Source organism: Carassius gibelio, chromosome B4, assembly GCF_023724105.1.
Source record: "Carassius gibelio isolate Cgi1373 ecotype wild population from Czech Republic chromosome B4, carGib1.2-hapl.c, whole genome shotgun sequence".
NCBI classification, from domain to species: Eukaryota; Metazoa; Chordata; class Actinopteri; order Cypriniformes; family Cyprinidae; genus Carassius; species Carassius gibelio.
Genome location: NC_068399.1, coordinates 25,806,342 through 25,828,578, shown reverse-complemented (window position 1 = coordinate 25,828,578; position 22,237 = coordinate 25,806,342). Strand labels below are relative to the sequence as shown.

Here is a 22,237-nt window from a genome sequence, read left to right as displayed (position 1 = left end):
ACGTACAGAATTGTTTTACTGTTGTATAAAAAATGAATTAGTATTATTAACTGCACTAAACTTAAATTATTACTGTTGTTATTATTATATAATTAATATTACATCAATATAATAAAAATGACATGTTGGTATACATTAATTAATATTACAAATTAAAATTAAATCATTTTTGATTATTATTTACTATTATTATACATTTATATTACAACAATACAATATAAATATAGTGACAACATTCACATTTAAAATATTCAAGAAAACGAATACAACAAAATATAAAATATACTGTTATGTACAGAAATATATTACTGTTGTATAATAAAATAAATAATAAATAGTAGTAATATTAGTAGTAATGAATTAGATCATTGTAGTCAAATTAAATATTAAATTGTATTATATAATAAATGTAAATAATACAATTATTATTAATTATTTTATGATAAACACACACACAAAAACACACACACACACACACACTTTCAAAACCAGATATAAATGTGATAACAACAGGAACATCTCATAACAGAGATTTTAACTTCTCTCCAACTGGCAGCAACATGAACTGGATGTTTGCTACCACACACACACTTATCAAAGCCTTTACTGTCCCGTCCCTCCGTGTAAATCCCTCAGGAAACACACAACCAAAGGTGTGTTCACATGCACTAACACGACCCTCACACACACACACACGGTTCACACACTGCTGACGGTGGCAGCCCTCCTCCACAGATTTACACAGTTTATTATGAGAAGTGCAAGAGTGCTTCTCTTGGGAGCGGAGATAAGAGACAACAAACCGGCCAGCCATGGGAACTCCCAAACCGCTACTACATGTGTATGAGGAAATACACTCACTTCATGAGAGTCTGCGCAGGTGATCAAGTGGACAGGGTTTTCTGCACCTATTGCATTCTCTTCACTGGGTGAAATAAAATACTGTGAAAAAAAAATTAGTAAAATAAAAATAAATGAATAAATAAAAAAATACATAAAAAAATAACAAAAATAAAATATATTAAAATATAAATAAATTAAATTAAATTAAATAGAAAGAAGTATAATTATTATTATAATAATTATTATTATAATAAGTATTATTATTATTATTATTATTAAGAAAGCTGACAGAAATCCATATATAAAATATTTAAAATATACTGTTATCCTTATTGGTTGAAAGCAAGAATTAAAATTAAATAATTAAATAAAATTATTATTTAATTAATACATTTTTTTTTTTTTTTTAAATACACGAAACACACACACACACACAAAAAAGACCATCTTTCACATTGTGTACACTGATTTTTAAATATTACAATATTTTAAATAATTTTTACAATTCTTATTATTTAAATAAAAAAAATGAAATATAAAATATTTAAATGAAATAAGAAATAACACTAAAACACAAAGGCATTTAAAAAATAGTGTATAAGGGAATGTATTTTAAAAACACAACTTATTGCATTATTATCATGCTGACAGTTCAAATTTATTTTTTTATTCATATTTTTTTTTACCATTTTGTTGATATTGTATGATCCTTTACATTTTTTTTATTTATCCAAATTACATCAAATATTAAATTAAATAAATACACCAATTAAAATTGGATTTAAAACTAAGTCATGTTGATAACTTGCTTCTCAACCATCCAGATGTTCATTATAAGTGTATTAGCATGTATGTTTGTGCGAGTCTGCGTAGGTAAACGGTGTTCTCCTCATCTGACCCCAAACTAACAGGACGGTGTGTGGCTTCCATTCAGAGACTAATGGCATGTTCAATAACTATAATCAAAACAGCTCCTTCTTCAGAGCGAGGAGCAGCCCATTAACTCTTACATCCACACTCAGCTCCCATTACTGCTGACGGCTCAACGCTAAAGGACAAAAACTATCGCCAGTGTCAGCAAAGCCACCCACACAGAAGCATACAGTCCATCATACAAGAGTCAAAGTCTCACTTACTGAAACACATATAACCTTTTCCCCTTTTAAACTCACTTTTTTTATTTAAACATGCTTAAGAATTACAATGAGTATAATTGTATTATTTGTATCTTAATATTTTTTTCCCCACATATATAAAATATAGAGAGGGATTGTTGAGAAAAAGGGTAAGTGATTGATTCTGTACAAACACCATATATTGAATGAGAATCCATACAAATATGTTAAAAAAATTTTTTTGTATAAATCTTATGCAATTCACATACATTTTATTTTTCTGTAATTAAAAAGAATGAGCTGGATTGTTAATACAAAAGATAAGAACATATATTGCTTTATACCATATTTATACGAAAAATATCATTGAAAAAGAATAAGTATAAATATTATAACTGTATAATATATTTACATATATTAAAAATGGACAGGATTGCTGATAAAATGAGTGAGTGTACAAACATATTCTGTTTTATACCATTAACTGTTAATATATACACATAAAACTACATTTTAAACTATACATTTAATACTAAATAAAAAAAAGGTAAATAAATACTACAAATCATTTCACTATTATTATTATTATTATTAATATTTATGTATACATTTTTTACATTAATATATATATATATATATATATATATATATATATATATATATATATATATATATATATATATATATATATATAATTATTATTATTATTATTATTTTTTTTTTTTTTTTTGCAGCAGCAGCAGCAGCAGCAACAGCAGACATTCCTCAATTTCACTGATTTCCATTTCTAGGCCTAGAAATATTTGGAAATTTCAGGGCCAAAAAATACGATGGAAAATCAGCAAAATTGTGACTTAAAAATCCTTTACTAAATAATAAATTAGTAATAATAATAACTTTTTGGCACTTTGGGAACCCTGCAACTATATGCAACCCCAAAATGTTTAGATTTTTTTGGTCCATATTTAAAATTTAACTTAGATTTTTTTTTATGTGTAATATATCATCATGTGGGATTTTGGAACAATTAGACTTCACATCGGCCTGAAAGCCACTGCAGCACAACAAAACTGAATTTTATGCAACCAAAAACAAGCTGGGTACAGCTGGTTAAGAAAAAAACTACCAATGAAGGCCATTGATTTAGTGCTTACTGCTGCAGTACATCATCAAAGATTATTATTAAGATTATTATACATAAAATACAGTTAACGATCAATAAAGTTTGGAAAATTTCATGCACAATCCATCTGTATATGATAGGGGAGTAGTGTTGTGGTTGAGGATCAAAATGAAAGTCCAAACTGAGGCTTAGCCAGTTCAAGGCTTTTCTGTCCTCTCCTCTGCACTAGATCACAAACCTGGCATCAGTAAGTCAAATTGAGTCGTGCTATCTTTAAAAAGGGGCGTTTACTGAAATCTCACTACTCGCTCTGGATTAATACCACCAGTGGCCTTTTGAACCCAAGGATTTTATACAGACGACTGTACACTCGGCACTACGCCATCAGTAATGGCTTGCACACACTCTCTCCTTCCTTTATTTGGTAAACACTGACCGCACACACACCAGCTCTAGACGGGCCGTTCTTTAACACACTTGCATCTCATGGAGATTTTCATTAGCTTGTTATTGTATGCAATGCTAGAGGCGAGTCTCACAGCATGCAACTTTAAATAACTTTACAAATACGAGCAGAGTTAGGTTGGACTATTGTGCTAATGAATACACAAATATGTGCGTTCTGAATGCCAACGTATAGGGCTAGACCAGAGCCAAGGGATTTCAGAGTTTCAGCAGAAGTAGGTTAGAATCTCAGGAGCCTGAACTGAACAGATCGTATCATTATGGTTTGTTTGCTTTGTTGGAAGCACGAGTGTACACTGGCTTAAGATGAAAATCAGAGAGCTCGTGTGCATGTAGGTGTGTGAGTCCGAAGTCTAGCCCTTTCCACGGTCTTCACAAAACTCATACAGTGTTTACTATTTTATTATTTACAAGCATTGCTTTAGCAGCACAAGGTTGTGGGCTCGATTCCCAGGGAACATATGTTAGGAATAAAATGTTAGCCTATATGCACTGTAAGTCGCTTTGGATAAAAGGGTCTGCTTAATGCATACATTTAATTTAATTTTACTATCAGGAGGCACAACTTGCAACCAAAACCAGCCGTTTGCACAGTATTTATATGACTGACAACCGATATGTATAACCAATGCATTTCAGTATGTATCCAACAACTAATATGCATAAACGATATTATTATTTATGCAGCAGTTATAAAAAATATGCATAAACAATTAGTTTGTGTCCAACAACTAATATGCATAATTATTTTATTATTTATGCAGCACTTATACAATATGCATAACAGATTATTTCTGTATGTGTCCAACAACTAATATGCATAACCGATTATTTCCATATTTATGCAGCGGTTATAAAAAATATGCATAATCGATTATTTCTGTATGTGTGTCCAACAACTAATATGCATAACTGATTATTTCAATATTTATGTGTCCAATTACCAATATGCATAACCATTTATTTCAGTATTTGTGTCGACAATCAATACGCATAGTTCATTATTTCAGTATTTGTATCCAATAGCCAATAAGTATAACTTATTATTTTAGTATTTGTGTGTCGACAACCGATACGCATAGCCGATTATTTCAGTATATGTGTCCAAAAAAAAACAATATTCATAACCAATTATTTCAGTATTTGTGTCCAACAACTGAATATTTTAAATAAAAAAATTCACAAATCTAAAATTAATTTAATTTAATTTTAAAAACATTAATTTTCATAAAATGTATGTTTTTTAAACTTAACAATTAATGTTAATACAAATTAAAACTTCATTCCAAATTATTTTAAAAAATTATATTTGATTAGCATTTTATGTTTATTTTGAATGCCCTAAATGCAATGCTAAAAATGCATGCTATTAAGAGTTTAAACAATAGTTTAAGTAGATTCATGTGTATAATTGTTTTCTGTGGACTGTAAAAAAAAAAATGCGTAAATTCAGCTAAAATAAATAAAACCGACTGTATGTCAAAGTATCATTTGCTATAAATAAGTCTTCAACAACAGAAATTGTGCATAAATCGCTTTATATTTCTGTGAGAAGCTGCTGGTGCATATTTTGCCCAGTCCTATCTATGAATTAACTTTGTGAGTCTTCTGGATACCTAGCTCCCAGTCAACTGTGACAGATAAACCAAGATTCTTCACAAGGTGTTGAATAAGTTCTTATTCGAGATAGTGATAAGGCACAAGAACAACAGGACAAAGGGCGCTAGAGATGAAACGATGCTAAAGAAATGAAGGCGAAAGATGCAAGAGGTTATGAATGAGGCGAAGGCCATGGTAAACAAAGAGCTTGTGTTTCACATGAATGAATCAGAACTGCACATACATCCAGAGGTGGAGTGAGGTCACTTCCTGTCCAGACTCCCCGCCGTGTGCCACTTTCCCAACACCGGGAATACAGCCAAAAGAAAAGACGGCTCAGTCGCTAGTCATGTATAAGTGAAGTCTGACAACGATAGTGTTGGTTTACAACTTCTGGAGTGTTATAAAATGACAGCGTTTAGGTGGCATTACGAGCCGTCAGAGCTTTCAGTGAGGCGTAATACGACACAGGATGAATATTACTGCTCTTATCTGTCCTCAAACGCAACAACAGCTTTGGCCTGGAGGCAAACGGCTTCTTCAGCACATGGACATGCTTTAATCAGGCTAAATTCAGCTCTTGTAAACAGCCTTTTAGTCACAGAACTGCAACTGACAGCTCGCCAGCCCCGAGAGAGAGAGACGACCACAGACTTTGTCTTTGTGAATCAGAAAGCACTCCAGAACGAGCCGTGAGCCTCTATGTGGGCTAAAACACATCCATATCTTCACATTTGACTAGTCTAAACCAGTAAGAAGAAGCTGGGGCCCTATGATTCGGAAAACACGGACAGAATCGAAACTTCACAAGCAAAAATCCGTCAAAATAAAAGATTTGTTTAACTTTAAAATATGACAGACATACAATGATATGTAGTGATGGGTATCGTAAAGGTTTTAACGGTATTACTACTCTTACCTATACTGCTTAACGGTCCGGTACTTTAACGGTATTCTTATCGGTACTTTGTGTTGTGTTACTTTGTGTTGTGTTAGGCAGTCGAAAACTTTGCAACCTTTCAACCGCGTCGCTTCCATTATGAGCACGCATACCGCGCTCCTACATTTGAAATTACGAGCTTGAACGCGCAAAAGACGCAATATGTGAATGGCCTTTAATGCGTGTGTGTGCGCACCAATGCTCGTTCTTGTTGTGTGTGTGTGTGTGTGTGTGAGTGACTGACAGACAGCCTCTGCGGCGCGCATGAGAGATCTCGCAGATCTCACAGACAGACGTATTAATAATATCGTAAATTAGAAATGTTTGGTAAGATAAAATGTGCACGATAACATTATTAAGCAAATCTCTTCACCATTGTCACTCTTTATTATTAAGTGGGAGTTTTCATACTGTTATGTCTGTGCGTGTGCCGCGCTCGTTGTGGTGTGTGTGTGTGTGTGTGTGTGTGTGTGTGTGTCAGACAGACAGCCTCCGCGGCGCGCATGAGAGATCTCGTAGATCTCACAGACAAACGTCTTAATATACTATAAGATAAAATGTGCATGATAACATTATTAAGCAAAAATACATAGTACATAATTTTTTCCCCCTCCAGTACCGAAAGCAGAACCGATACCGTCAGATCTTACTGATACTACGGTCTTTCATAATTTAGCCCCGGGCCATTTTAATACCGGGTTACGGTACCCATCCCTGATGATATGTACATTTTATTGTACAAAGTAATAATAATAATAATTTATTATTATTATTATTATCTGGATGTACAAACATTTGGATTAAAACTGAAAAAAAGAACCCAGAAAAAAATAATTAGCCAAGGTTTTTAATTATTAAAATGTAATTTAACCACAAACCATAAAAAATAATAATAATAAATTTGGGAATTTGGGAAAAAAAAATAAAACTGATTTCATAGGACCCTAAAAAGCCTTGTGATTGTGCTAAGCTAGGTTGGTGTTTAACAGAAACCAACATGTTGCTTACTAAACAAGCTTCTACAGCCAAAAAAACAAAAACGAAAAAACAATGAGAATGTGTCTCGAAATATGTCGAAAGAAATTAATATTACAAAAGCTCATTGATTCAGTGGTAGGCGGTGAACAGACTCCTCTAGAGTAGGGCTGTCACTTTTGAGAAAAATCTAATTCGAACGGATATCGAATATCATCCAATGTATATTCATTGTAAACATTTTATTTCATTTATTTTTAAATTTATATTTTATTTTCTTAAAATATTATTTTTAGTGCAATTAAAAGAGTAATATATATTATAGTTTAATAGTTTTTTTTTTTTTATAATAATAATATAATTTGTGAAGCCCTGCAAACAAGCATAGAAAACCTGGAATTTATTTTTTTAAAGAAAAAAGCATAAAAATATATATATATCACTTAAGATTTTTTCCCCAAAATAATGTAGCTCTACCGCCTACATATATCAGGGAAGCAGCAAGAGATCTAGCAAATCCAAAATAACTGCAAATTACCAGCAGTTCTTTTCACTTGGGTACTAAAAATGTCTTTGGGTGTCGGGTTTTAGTCTTTAGCATTTAATTTCATGAGCAACTGTGAACAGATTTCAAACACATTAACAACTGTGGTTCAAACTTGCTTGTTAGAACTGATTCTCTTTGCCAAATGAGTAGCCTAATGATTGCTTTAAAACATCACATACATCTCTGCTTCACCAAAGACAGTTTATTACTTGAATGCATGGATAAATTGTGCACAATAAAACCAAGAATGTGCATGAATGATATAAACAAGGCTACTTTAACCGCAAGCAAGTTTTGAGCGCTTGAGACGCCACTGGCCCGTGAATGAGTGGATATTCAGACCCAGTGGTCTGACCACAGGTTGATCTCGCAGTTTTAAAATCATCCGACATGCAGATCCATCTAAAAGGCTTTTAATCTGGGGATCTGTGGCATTATTGCCTCTGGTTATTACAGCATAAAGATGCACACGCTTTAAACTTCACCCACACGCACGAGTGCACGCTCATTAAACACGGCATCAAAACTTCTACAGAAAGCCTGGAGGGAAAAATGCATGCAAATGCTACATACTCCAGCACCAGACGCAATAAAAGAGAGCATTGATGAGATCATTAGAACGAAGCCCTTCGAGAAACCAACTCGCCCTATAATCTGTCCGAAAGATCAATGCTGGCCTTTATCTAGTTACAGCAGATTAGAAGAGGAATTTCTCAATCTAGCCGTGGAGAGCTGGAAATCAAAGACGCCTCGGATGTAAGAGGCTTTATTGGTTTGAAACTGGCCGCTGTGTTCATTGAGTGCATCTGAAGATGGTGCTTGTGTTTACGGCTCCCCGCCGAGACACTCGAGTGATGTACACGACTGGAGCGATCGCGAACACCTGGGCCGAAATATACAACCCGTGTCTTCGAACCAGGACTGAGGAGACGAGCATCAGGCAGTGTGTGGGAGCAAGAGAGAAAATGGGGAAAATGAAAATTGTGGGACTGAGCTTAGCAATCAGATATCAAAAGTACCTATGAAAATAAAATTTAAAGTTTAATAAATAATAATAACAACTGAACAAAAATCACAAGAAAAAGTTAAAATATAAAAAACTAAAACAGAATAAAATAAAAAATTAAAATATTATTATTATTGTTTAAAAAAAACACACATGCCAGTGAAACTGCATGATTTTATATAACATTTAGAAGCCACAGCAAATAATAACAATAAAAAAAATTTATTACATTATTATTACTGTAAAAAATATCTACACCAAAGTTAAAGTGAATATTGAAATAATACAATTTAAATAATAAAAGAACAGTAAAAACAAGAAAAAAAATAATAAAATAAAATACAAATTATAATAATTAAAATACTACTAATACTAATAATAATCATAATAATTAATATTATGAATAACAGCTGTGAATTCACACAATACTCAACACCAATACCATTATAATTAAACATTAATAGTAATATTAAATATATTAACCACAACAGTACCTACAAGAACAAGAGAAAACCATTCGCTTTGTTGACTTTTTTTGGGGTTTTGTTACTTTTAAAGCAAGCAATGCTCAATATCATGTTTGATTATGCTGAGATATTAAAGTTTATATTGGGAACTGTGCAGTTTTACCTTGCGATCGTCAGTGAACTCCACTGCAGTCTGTATCATAAAAAAGCCTAATGTCAGACGCATGCCGCTGGCAACGGCTCTGGAAGGTTTAAGCTTGCAGCTCGTAGCTCTGTTCTGTTATTTGTATTTCTGACAATCATCTATAAGTGTTACGCTTTCGCTGTAATAAGCTCCCCAGAGTCGCGGCGGTCAGGTGACTTTGCTTAGCGCTAAAATTATCTCTGCTCCATTTCTGCCTGAGATTTCACAATTATTTTTGTCACCACGAACGCTGATGTCTTTTCACCTCATTTCAGGAAAAATCAGCTAACAGGGACTGCTGCTTTGGGGAGAGGTAATTAACTTTTCCTTAGTTTGCATAGTTCTTCAAGCAGATCTCATTTCCAGCAGGTCGAGCATGCATATCCAGAGCAAGCTAGCAACAAAACACAGCTCTTTCTTCAACTACGTCTACTATTATGCCTAAGAGGTGGACTTTATTATTAAAATAAATCAAGAAACAATCCTTCCTTCCTTCCTTCTAAGGTCAAATTAAAAACTACTTTGGAAACTTTTTGCAACACTTGTCATCATTAATATCATATCCAAAGCCTGTTATGTACAGAATTTATTGCTTTACCTTTCCATTCGTAATAATAATAGGAAAAATAACTTGATCGTTTCGGTATTTTTGTAAACTATGTTCATTTTTAGACACATTTTGACAGTCATTTCCATCACAAAATGTTAAAAAAAGAGTTGGAGTTGGGGTTGCATAAATGCATACATTTTATTATAGATCATGTCAAAGAAATATGCAGGATACATAATTTTTTGGTTTTCATAAATTGTTTTCATTCGACTTAAAAATATAGATCATAGACTAGATTTAAAAACAATAAAAATGTAAATAAATAATACAAAATGTAAACAAAAAATGCAAATAAATCACAATGTAAATATTCAACACATACTGTGCAAAACTGCTAATTTTTTTGTAATCAATTACCCTCGTTTTCAGAGTAAAGATATAAATGTATTCCGTGTTGAAGAAAGGCCTAATATTTAAAGCAAACTATACCAAACAATAAAACCAAGGTTATAGACTCGGACGTCAACACAATAGCAGACAGGTCAACAAGACCAGATAGTTAAGGTCAAAGAGAGACAGTAAGATTTTCTTCATTCAAAACAGACCTTGTGATTGCCAAAAACAGACCGTGCCTTTGTAAACAACATTATCTGCTCACAGTGGCTTTCTTATTCTCTGTCTCCTTCCTAATTTATCATTTAGGCCTATAAGGCTAACACTTACTTATATTAGACAATTATAGTGCTCATCACAAGACAATCTGGCCATAATGACAATTTCATTATTTATTAAAGCATGTTCATAAATGAAGATATTAAACAACTGTAGCAACAAAATGGGCAGAAAATGTAACCCGGCATCAACTGGTTAGACTGACTTGATTTACTGCATCAGTGGATACAAATTAAGAGATGTGTTTATTTATCTCCATCACCATGATCAAATATATTGCAACTGACATGTTTGACACCGACATTTCCAGCTTAATGGGCGGCTAAGTGGCTTGCTGTCATTTAAACAATTAAAACAGTGTTAAATATAAATGCATTAAAGAGCCCCAAAAGAATTTCACAAGTAAAATGCTGTTAAATTTGACCCTGTGGAGAGCGTTTAACGACACAGGCTTGATTTTGCTAACAGACTGGGACTCAAACCGTCCAGCAGGATTTCTGGCCCTGAACCAAGCCCAGGTTGTCCATCGGATTCGGTGCTCTGCTCATCCTCTTTTCTATCCGCTTTTATCACCTCGCACCGAATGGGTTTAGCACGTTAGGTAACCTCATTAGTGCAAGGCAGTCCTGGGCTGAGCTGAGCATTAGCAGAGGATCGTCTGGAGGAACCGCAAGATCTGCTGTCGAACAACGAGATGCATGTTTGACACATGCACACATACAAAAGACACAGCACCTGCAATGACTGGAGTTGCATACAACTCAATATGTTTGTATTCAAAAAGCTATGTGTGAATCTCGAAACGTGCCATTCACAAAGCAGCTCACAGTTGGGTTTAGTATATGGTGTGTATGAACGTGCAATGGGAGTCAAGGCCATATTCCTTACTATTAACCACAGCAACAGTGACCAAAGTAAAATCAAAGATGGCGACGTGTATAAAACTGAAAGTTTTAACACTTGACATTATAAGAGTCCATTCGAGCTGAAATCTTCATTAGCCAACAGCAGCTTTTAAATTTGGGTGGAGAGCTGAGTTTGGTTACACAAAGCGTTTGTCATGCCAGTAAATAACCAAACTTTGTGTGAATTAAACCGTATTAAGGACTCAAAAACAGGATTGACAACAGTATTCTACTGCTGTGTAAACGTAGCCATTGCAGTTAAACAAATCAGTTGAGTGAATGAATCAATGACTCACTCATGAACGCATACATTTGATTTAGGTTTAAAAAAAGGTTTTCACGAACAAATGAGCTGAATGAATCATTCAGTGATTCACTTATGAAGGGTCACTCATTTCGTTTCTGAATGAAAGGTGGCGTAAAATAATTGTTTGAATGAATTATTCAATGATTAACAATAGGGGTGTAACGATACGCGTATTCGTATTGAACCGTTCGGTACGACGCTTTCGGTTCGGTACGCGGTACGCATTATGTATACCGAACGGTTCGTTGGAGTAATTAATTATATTTGAAAAAAAAAAAAGAGAGAGAGAGAGAAATATAATGATATGCGTTCAACAAGGTAGCCCAATAACCCAAACAACGTAACAGGCAACGCCCCTGACACTCCCGAAGAAGAAAAAAACACCATCTTATATGTTTATTTTAGGCTACTCAGCAGGCGCTCGCTCACTCAGTACACGCTGAAGGCTCGTTGCAAAATATCCAATGCGTTTAACAGACTAGAAATGAGAAGATCCTCCAATAACCAACAGGTCTGGTGTTTGGGTGCACTTTGGATTCCCTTTAAGCTATAATGGTGATGGCAAGAGAGTGGTGGATAAAAAAACAACGGTATGTCGCATCTGCAACATGACAGGGTACACCAGAGGGAATAAAAAAAAAAAAAAAAAAAACACCAGCGGGAATATCTGGGATATATGCGTCAGTACTATCTGGGAAAAGACGAAAAAAAGGAGAAACATGCACGCAGCAAACTATCCCTGCAGCATTTAGACACTATAGCTTACAGGGAATCCAACCCAAACACCAGACCTGTTGGTTATTTTAGGATCTTATATTTCTGGTCTGTAAAATGCATTAGACATTTTGCAACGAGCCTTCAGCGCGTGCTGAGTGAGCGAGCGCCTTAGGGGCCGTTCACATATCGTGCCTAAAAACGCATGGAAAACGCTAAGCGCGTCTTTCTCCTCCTTTCCAAAGCGCTCGGGCAGAAGCGCTCCTGAGGCGTCTGTCTTTGCTAAGCAACAATGACGTGCTCTCTCCATGAGACACGGAAATTTCAGCGAAGGATAAATGGATTTGCAGCTCTAAAAATCGCTTGCAGTAGCTCTGCTACTAAATTTATTTCAAAATTGCAATCCATATACAACTATGATCAGCTGTTCCTTCATCTTGGCTGAGCTCTCAACGTTGTTAAGGGAAAGGATGAAGCTGATTGGTTAGTTCTTGTCACATGACCCGCGGTGCGCTTGCGGCATTCTGAAAAGTTGAGATGTTTTTACATTTTGCTGTATCTAAAACGTATCGAACCGAACCGAACCGAACCGTGACATCAGTGTATCGTATCGAACCGAACCGTGAATTTTGTGAACCGTTACACCCCTGATTAACAAACACATTCATTCAACCAATCTGTTCATTCAGGATTCAATGTTCACTCATAAATACAGTCACTTGATTCAATTTTTAACAAATCAGTTTTTATGAACAAATTATGAATTTGTTGTTGTAATAAAGTTTCAGTTTCATTTATTTACCTATGAATACAGTAAATATTTGATTTTGAATGAATCAGTTTTTATGAACAAATGAGCTGAATGGATCATTCAGTGATAAACTTTTAAATGGACATGGGGATGTTGAACAAATTGGTTTGAATGAATGATTCAATGATCAACACGAACAAAACTAGTTTCTTCATTGAGGTTTCACTGATTCATTCAAATACAGTTACTTGATTTGATTTTGAATGAATCAGTGCTTATGAACAAAAGGGAAGAATGAATCATTCAGAGTCAATATTCGTGAACAAATCTATCAAATAAATGATTCAAAGACTTACCCATTGATAGTCACTTATCACCACCACTTGCACATACTTATGGCAATTCAATGTATCATAATAATAACAACAGACAAAGTAGACTAATAGTTTATTCTGCTATAACAGAGATGTCTTCACCTAAAGGCTAAACTATACGTGATTCTACACACCTAACCAAAAGAAACCTCATGCTGTTGACCCTGCCACTCACAGATCCTCAACTACAGCAATGCACCTCACCGCAAACCAGCCACATTACAATTGTAGACACATATTACTCCAGACTGGTTTTACAAATTCATACAGTCATTCCTGATTGAGGACCACCCTACTTTTAAGAGCAATCCATGTTTTAATGTCTCTAAGAGGCATTTAACTATGCAAGTTGATTGTAAAACTGGCAGGTGAATTATTAATAAGAAGCCTGGTGCGAAGCAAGGCCTCAAAGAAAAGAAAAAACTAACTTGAGATTTCACCCAGACTTCTTCCTGTGTGACTTTATAAAGTGTTTGAACATGCAACAGCAGACTAGCTGTTTAATAAAGTGACTAACAAGGTGCAAGTCAAACGGACATCAGAGCCAGATCACACCTTCCGGATCAATGCAAACTGAATCAGTGTTACAGCTCAGGGAAGTCAGGGTCACATCACTTAGTGGCATTTTCTGAGAGCCAAATGAAAGTATGGTGGCAATTACCACATCAAACGACTGAACACTGCCCAGCTTTTTGTTTGAGCTACGAGAGTCCAGAGCTGCCTGCTAGCAATGTAATATTGCTGATATTACTCCAACTTTCAAACCGGGAGAAGGTTTACATGAACAACGCAAGACAGTACCATGCAAATTGCCTGTAAACCACGTCACATATGCTAGGCATGCAAATCTGCTTGTGCACTGACTCTACAGCCCTTTAAAGTAATCACATAAGCACATAGTGTGGGATAGAGAACGTGAGAGATTCAGATCAGATTAACACAGAAAAGGCATGTCCCATCCACCAGCATCCCCTCTTCTTCTTGTTTGGCTCTTAATGCAAAAGAGAAACATGCTAATCCATACTGTGACCCTTTTGGCTTCATGACACAGCATGGTTTTGGTGGAACTGGTCTTGCTTGGCAAAGCTTCTTGGGTAAATGGTGTTTTGTAGTCGCGACATTAATATGCAGTGCAGTGCTTGGCAGGACTCGGCGAGACGGCGCTGGGTGCAAATCTGATGTGCTTTAATGAGGCCGGCGCAGTGCACGTGGTGAAATATTTAAGTGGGAATCGTTACTGTGTTTCCATACTCGTGCTTTGATGATGTACTCCACTGGAGGTGAGGTCATTGCATGGTGCCACGGGGAGAATGAGTCATCCCCTGGATGAACGGGGGGGATTGTGGGTGTGTGTGGAAGTTTTGGGATAATTCAAGAGTTAGGAAGATCTGACAGACCTCTGGAGAGCCTCTAGTGCGACAGTATTCAACATAATTTAACAGAGTAACTTCATACGGCAATGCACAGCACGTCTAAGACTTATGCATAAGACAGAGCCAACTTCGCTTAAAAGTAGTTTAGGTTTCACAACTTGCTGCGTAAATAATCTAAAAATCACCCAAGGGCATGGCTCACTATTTTATACAGACTTTCCTGCACTACTTTTCTCCAGATTTACACCAAAAAAAAAAGAGATGTTTTACTTAAGTTTCAAATTGAATTTGGTAGGATAAAATGAACCACGTTGGTCAATGCAGGCTGCATGCAAAAACAACCAACAAGAGCAATAAGAAGAGTCCAATTTCTGAACAAATGACAAATAACAAACTTTTAGTGATGTCGCTCTCAAAATGACATGTTTTGTATATTTCAGGTTTGTGAAACTTACTGTACTCATAATAAAAGACTGGGTTAGTTTAAGGATGCAAAAGCACCTCTAAGTATTACATTTTTAAGTATTGTTTAAGTATCAGCAACTAGCATTGTCAACGCATTACCCATGCAGAACATCTTAGCAAACACCAAGCCGCTCCAAACTGAGATCTGTCAAGTGTTATGATGACCTCGAAGCTTCTCATGCTCATCAGAGATGTAGGCATCTTGCACACTCCCTCTAATTTGTTGTTCAACCACAACCTGACAGTAATTCATGTAGCCTGAAAATTCTAATTAAATCAAGTAGAAAAAAAATGTTGAGGGTAAATGGAAAAGGGGGCTGGGAAAGACAGACGGGGGTTCGTGAAAGAGCTGTAAATCACATCATTATAAACATCTCCTCCCCTATTTGCCATTCAGTCCGTGATTAAGACAGTAATTCAGCAAATCTCATTACTCCAGTTTAAAGGAGCAGCAACTCGCCATGAACACTTCATTAGAGTCAAGAATTTGAGCTATCGGCAACAGACCAAGCTACCAAGTTTAGACTATTTTAAACAAGTAAGGCCACACAAGACCACATCGCCATCCATCAACATAGCAGAACGTCCTAAAGAGATAGCCGCGAATGCAGTGCACATTCATGCCGTGCACACAGTAATCTACAAGACCTCCATACAATTGAAGGATCATGCCTCCACACCACCTTACCAGCACATCTGCTTCATATTAGCGCAGGGGTCACGTCCACACCGCTCCTGTGAATGCAAAAGCTCTCAGCGTCGGACAACCTGGGCTGTGGGTTAGTAAATGGTGCTATCATGCCACCCTCTGCATACTGCAAAGACTGGATTAAGCATGGGATTATCTACTAGGAGAGATAGGGTGACCACATTTGTCAAGATCAGAGGCGGCGTTACAATGGGACGTCCCTTTTTCTGGGAAAACACTTTTCCAGATTGGAATCAAAAGATTTGACGGTTTACTTCAGTTACCAAAGAGTACATTGAGTTTAAGTGAAAGGATTGCATGTTTCTCAAGAATGCAAAAGAGGTCAGATTTATTGGATAAACTGGGACTCATTTTTATTTATCAGATTAGAGAATGGCAACATTTGCATGCATTTTGGATTTAAAACAGTGCATGCAGTGACAGTGGTCACGCTCAGCCTTTTCAGCTGCAGAGGAGGACAATCCTACGAAATTCTGGGATTTGGTGCCAGCAGATAAACTGGCGATTGAGAGCATCAAAAGAGCGCTTTAGAAAATTCCTATACAAAGCTAAAACCTTGTTGCCAACATTGGGATTATGAATCCATAAGTCAGCCAACATCCCCTGATTATCTAATCCTTGCTGTATATTCCATTACCCATCTATCCTCTGCCTGTTCTTCAGCACTGGCAAAAAATAAGCACAATGGCATTCTCTGGAGCAGGCCAACTGATTGGATGAAATCTAGTACTCAGAGCTGGAAGAATGCCTTCTGAAGAAATGTATGAGTCTCACATGGATAGCTGCATCACAGCTAATGCATCCTCTTGTATGTGCTGGAACCCACAAATATGCCTCGGTCGGCTTCTCTCGTTATTACAGTCCGATGGGAATGGAGTGCCAAACAGGAAGTGGTGAGAATTACTAGAAGAGGGGACTATTTGGAAATCTGGAAGCGGGAGGGAAGTGCTTGACATTAAAGCCAGCCAAAACGGACTTGGTCTGCATCAGCTGTTTTGCTGTGGTAGGCGAATGACTCCGCTGTGAGGTCATGTGCAAGTTCTGGCAGAGAGATTTGTTGTCCTCTGGAAAAGATCCTTGGGCTGGTTTTGTTTTGCCGTTGGTTTCATCCCATTCTTTGCTGTCGGTTGAACAAGATGGTTTGGGTTCACTCATCAAACGGGTTCACTCAAGGGTTAAAGGGATACTTCACCCAAAAATGACAGTTCTGTCATTGTTTACTCTCCCTCAAGTTCTTCCAAAGCCATCTTCAGAACTTAAATTATGATATTTTTGCTGAAATCTGGGAGCTTTCTGACTTTCATAGACAGCAATGAAAATAACATGTTCAAGACCCAGAAAGGACATCCTTAAAGTAGTCCATGTGTCATCAGTGGCTCAGCCATCAGTTGCATGTCAGAGACCTCTCAAACTTCTTCAAAAATATCTTAATTCATGTTTCGGAGATGAACGAAGGTCTTATGGGTTTGGAACAACATGAGGGTGAGTAATTAATGACAGAATTTTGGGCTTAACTATCTCTTTAAAAAAAACACTCAGAAAGGAAACAGAGAAAGGTGTAGCATACGAAAAGACTCTCTATTAGGCAGATTAAAATTTCACAGCTGATTACATCATTCAGCTTGACACAACAGTCAATTATCCTGACATTTATGCATTCTGCTCTGACTCACATAACGGAAGTAGATGGGAAGGAATGGCAAGGTGCTTCTCAGACAATATGGCTACATTTCCACTCTCTAGCAATGTACAGCATTTATAATGTAATGTCATTTAATGTGATGTAAGAGATTTCCGACTGAACTTCTTCAGAGTACAGAAACCTGTACAAAGCAGCTACAGAGAGGCTGTACTTAATTATAGTTGATCCTCGGGTCCCTGTGGAAACCAAGAGGGCGTCCAATATGAGATGTGAAAGCTCAGGTCAGTGAACATGGCCTGGCTGGGCGTCTCGAGAAGGAGAAAGTCAATTTCAGCTGCAGGATAAACCAGATGCTTTGGGATATAGTGTGTGCATTTGGTGAATGCTAATGTCTTCCAACAAGGTTTTCATAGAGTCAGACTTGATTTGTAGATTAAACTAGAATAAACCGAGTGTTTCCGTTTGGCTGTCGATACTGCCTCCTGGATCAATGCTTCCTGATACCACAGCCGCTGTTAATATCCTCTGATCGAATGTATTGGTTTCTACTAGAAGATTGGGTGGAGGCCAAAACTGTGCTTTAGTGCTCATTGTAAAAGGGAGCAAAATTTAATTTTCATCCCTTTTAAAGTGCCAGCTGGCAGCCGTTTCAATGGCTGCATGAGAGAAAAAGAGCTGAAAATACAAGCAGCATGAATATAGATTGTTTGGAGATACGACATCCGTTATGGTGAGAGCTCTCGCGCTACACATCAGGAACAGGAAACACATTACTCTGATTCTTTTGGCATCCACCCCATCCTCCTTTGGATCAGAGGACAGCCAACTTATCTTGGGAGTGGCTGTGAATCACACCACACCACAACCCAAGTGAGACAGATGTTTTGAAGAGGATCGTTTTACATGCTACCCAGTTCAAAATTCACATTTGAGGTCTACATGCTTTGCCAAATGATGCTCTCAAAGCCTTTTAGACAATTTTCACTTTGACAAAAAACCAAGATCACATTCATGATGACAAATGAGCAGAATTTGAAATTACAATTTAGATTACAATCACAGAAAACCAAACATTTAAGTTTGCAATAAAAACTAATCTACAAAGCCAACAAAACTCTCATGAGCACAGACCTTCATATCCCTCCTTATTGTAGAGCCTTAATCAGAAAACAAACATGGGGTAGAAAATTGAACAGTCATCCACTGAAAAATTATTTACTCAGTCTCGTGTGGCTCCAAACCTGTACAATTTTCTATCTTTTGTAAAAGGCAAAAGGAAGTATTTTGCAGAATGGACTGGCTTCTCTTTTCCACACAACAAAATGTGTACTCAAATTGACGTTGAGCTCCAATAAAAAACAATGAAAGCACCTTAAAAGTATTATAAATAAAGCACATATGCACTTTATTATTATTATTAAGTCTTTCAAATTGCTTTACTGTCATATGATTCCTATGAAAAAGTCAGCTCTCCTAATCGATCTCCACTGATCTCAAACCAGCCGTGACGTGCCATATTTAAACATTCAACCCCTTTTTATGTTCTACAAAAGAAGAAAAGCGGTATGACGGTGACTAAATGACAGAATTTTAATTTTTGGGTGAATTATGATGATAAACGCCACATTTGCACGGTCCTCCAACAAATGCATTGCTGCGAGGACAGTCCTCAAAGAAAAGCAACATCTTCTGCACCCGTCTGACACGACACTAAGTCACGGTGAAGAATGTTTCACTGCGGCTAAGAGAGACAGAGCTAGACTTGATACTGTATCTCTCAGTCTCTTGGCCCTTTCATCGTATTCTTATCTCTCTCAGGACGGAGTCTAAGTCGAATAGCGTGAATGTCCCGGCGATAGAGCCGTGGGACTGGTGCACCGAGGGAGGCTGTGCCATCCGCTGAGGTCACTCAAGGTCAGCCGCCTCCATTGTCTGGTTCAATCTATGAAAGGTTCGACAATTCACGAGAGACGCTCGCTGATCCGACCGTGATGAGGATTAATGTGATACATTTGTTTGGTTTAGGCTCTGAAAAGCAAATTAAAAGCATCAGGCGCAAATTAATACACTTCTGCGGAGTCAATTAGATTAATGATGTCGCTACTGGTTCAGGTTGACCTTTGCACGCCTTCCTGTTAGAAGCTGGTTCATGGCTTAAACAAACATAGGCATGTGAATAACCTCTGAATGCTACAACCGGTCGGGCTGTAAATCATGTTTTTTATTGAAAATAAAGCTGTTGTTGAAATACCGCTTAGTGACTAAATTATGTCATTGGATGTCCAGGCATGCCATCTTCTCCTGCTTCCAGAAGCCTGTTTACAAATGTATAATAAAATGCCTGAGGGCATAAATATGTTAGTACAGGGAATACAGAGAAATGCACTGCGCCAGACAAAAGCAATGATTATTATTTTATTTGGAAAGCATCGCACAGTAAATAGGTCTACCGTGTGCTACAGACCGATTAAGATACAAATGATGTTATAACGCAAAAAGTTTTAATACCATTCTTACTAAGAAAATGTCAAATTTGTGAATGCTCACTTAAATATAAAGAGACAAAATAAAAGACAATATATTTATAAAAATAATAAATTGTGCAAAAATGAAAAATATCATAAATTAAAGAAAATGAAAGAAAAAAAACATCAGAAAAATAAGAAATACAAAATTATAAAGATAAAAAATACATTAAATAAAAAATAAAAAATAAATGAATAAAATGATTTAAAAAAATAGAATAAATAAAAAAAAGAAAGAAAAAAATCGAATTAAAAAAATACATAAAGGATGGATAGACGGAAGGAATATTGCGAGAATCACAACGCCTACAAAACATGCTATAGTTTTAACTCTAGCCTTCACACTGACACAAACAAACCAAAAGCACCTTGAATTTGTTCAATATCACGGTAGCGGTTCCATTTTCTCCTCAGCCTTTCCTCACGGATCTGATAACAGCCATCACATCAGACAGCACATCTCAACCGTCGGCATCAGCGAGTGTGCTCTTATCACGGCGCAAAGAAAACAAAATGGGAATGTCATGACAGGCCGGCTTGCTGAAGAGAGAAGATGTGAAGAGACTAGTAAAAAGTACTGGGACTCCCAAAACCCAAACGCTGCAGCCCTCAATCATTTGTGATACTCTGCACAGATTACAGCTGCTAACACACAAACAGACGAATGGAGGACAGTCAGAAACAGACAATTATACGGCTGGACATGCATGATGCTACTAAAAGACATTACGATGTTGCAAGCCAGAAACATTTAGGGGTGTGTTTCTGCATTTATTGGGTTCATCAGCTGGCTTATGTATATCATAAACAACTCGTCAGTGGACCATTTGAGTGGCTACTACACTGTGTAAATGAAGTCCTAGTGTTAATTTTGTCATTTAAATTAAACATTTGTTAATGACACATAAAAAAGGATGACATAAGTAAATAATTTTACTTAAAGCGACAACTAAATACCTCAATGTTTTCCAACATTTTTGTCCAGAATAATCCAATGAAAATCAATAATGCCTGACTTTAAACCATTAACATAAAAATGAAAATAAATATGAAAAATAAATATGAATATTTGGTAAAGGCTTGAAATATAATGCATTATAAATGTATTTTTAATGCATTAATTATGTCTTCTAATGCATTACAATACATCATGAATACTTTTAACCACAGTTGTAATACAGGTATAATATTACTTATTTATGTATCATGCATTAAAACATTTGACAAACAAACCTTTCACATATTATAATGCATTTTATCTTTGGTTACAATTACTTGTGAAAAAATACAATGCATTACAACCTAGATTATGAACACCTTTATAATGTATTATACACAAAGGTTTTAAGTCTATTTCATAAATTGAATATTTGGTTTAATTTGGCTCCTTTTCATCAACTACAACCCAATTTTTCAGACTAAATTCAGATGCAATTTTAACCAGGTAAAATTTGACTAAATTGAGTCAATACGAAATGACAAAACACTGATTAATATCCATCAAAAGTATGTCTAAAATAAACGAAAAAAAAACTGTTAAAATGTCACTTCTACCAGCCTTTGAAAAAAGGTACTAACCAAAAAGAAATAAAAAAAATAAACTTGTATTGCACATAACTATCAAAGTCCTCATGTAAGAGAATTTCCTCTTCATAACAACACAAAACCACTTATGCTTCTTGGACTTACTACAAAATAAGTAGTTTCCAACATCCAGCAGTTTATTAAGCCTTTCTTTCTACAAACTGGCTTGGAAATGAGTCGCACGCCGTGTAGAAACACCACCACACTCCAGAAAATACTGGCCTTTAATTTCCCCACATCACCTCGCTAATAAACCCGCAGATTCTGCATAATCACTAGGACATTGATCGCAGCAGGCAAACCTGAAGCACGACGGTCACTGTTTTGAAATGCATTGTTGAAGGTGAGGTTTTGTACACAAGCGATCGAGGTTACACTGCTTTAAAAGCCTATTAGCGTGCA

General features: G+C 36.1%; 1 protein-coding gene across 25 annotated transcripts in view; it reads right to left on the bottom strand.

Moving 5' to 3' along the window:
* LOC127956515 (pleckstrin homology domain-containing family A member 5) overlaps window positions 1–22,237 on the bottom strand; it is a 140,249-nt gene that overhangs the window by 109,359 nt on the left and 8,653 nt on the right. Inside the window, exon 4 of one of the 25 annotated variants that reach the window (XM_052554517.1) lies at window positions 10,023–11,165. The exons of the other annotated variants lie outside the window; for them this stretch is intronic. Coding sequence (XP_052410477.1) covers window positions 11,084–11,165 — 82 coding nt within the window. The 3' untranslated portion in view covers window positions 10,023–11,083. Of the gene's footprint in view, window positions 1–10,022; window positions 11,166–22,237 lie in introns of those variants that run through there. 25 annotated transcript variants of the gene reach the window in all.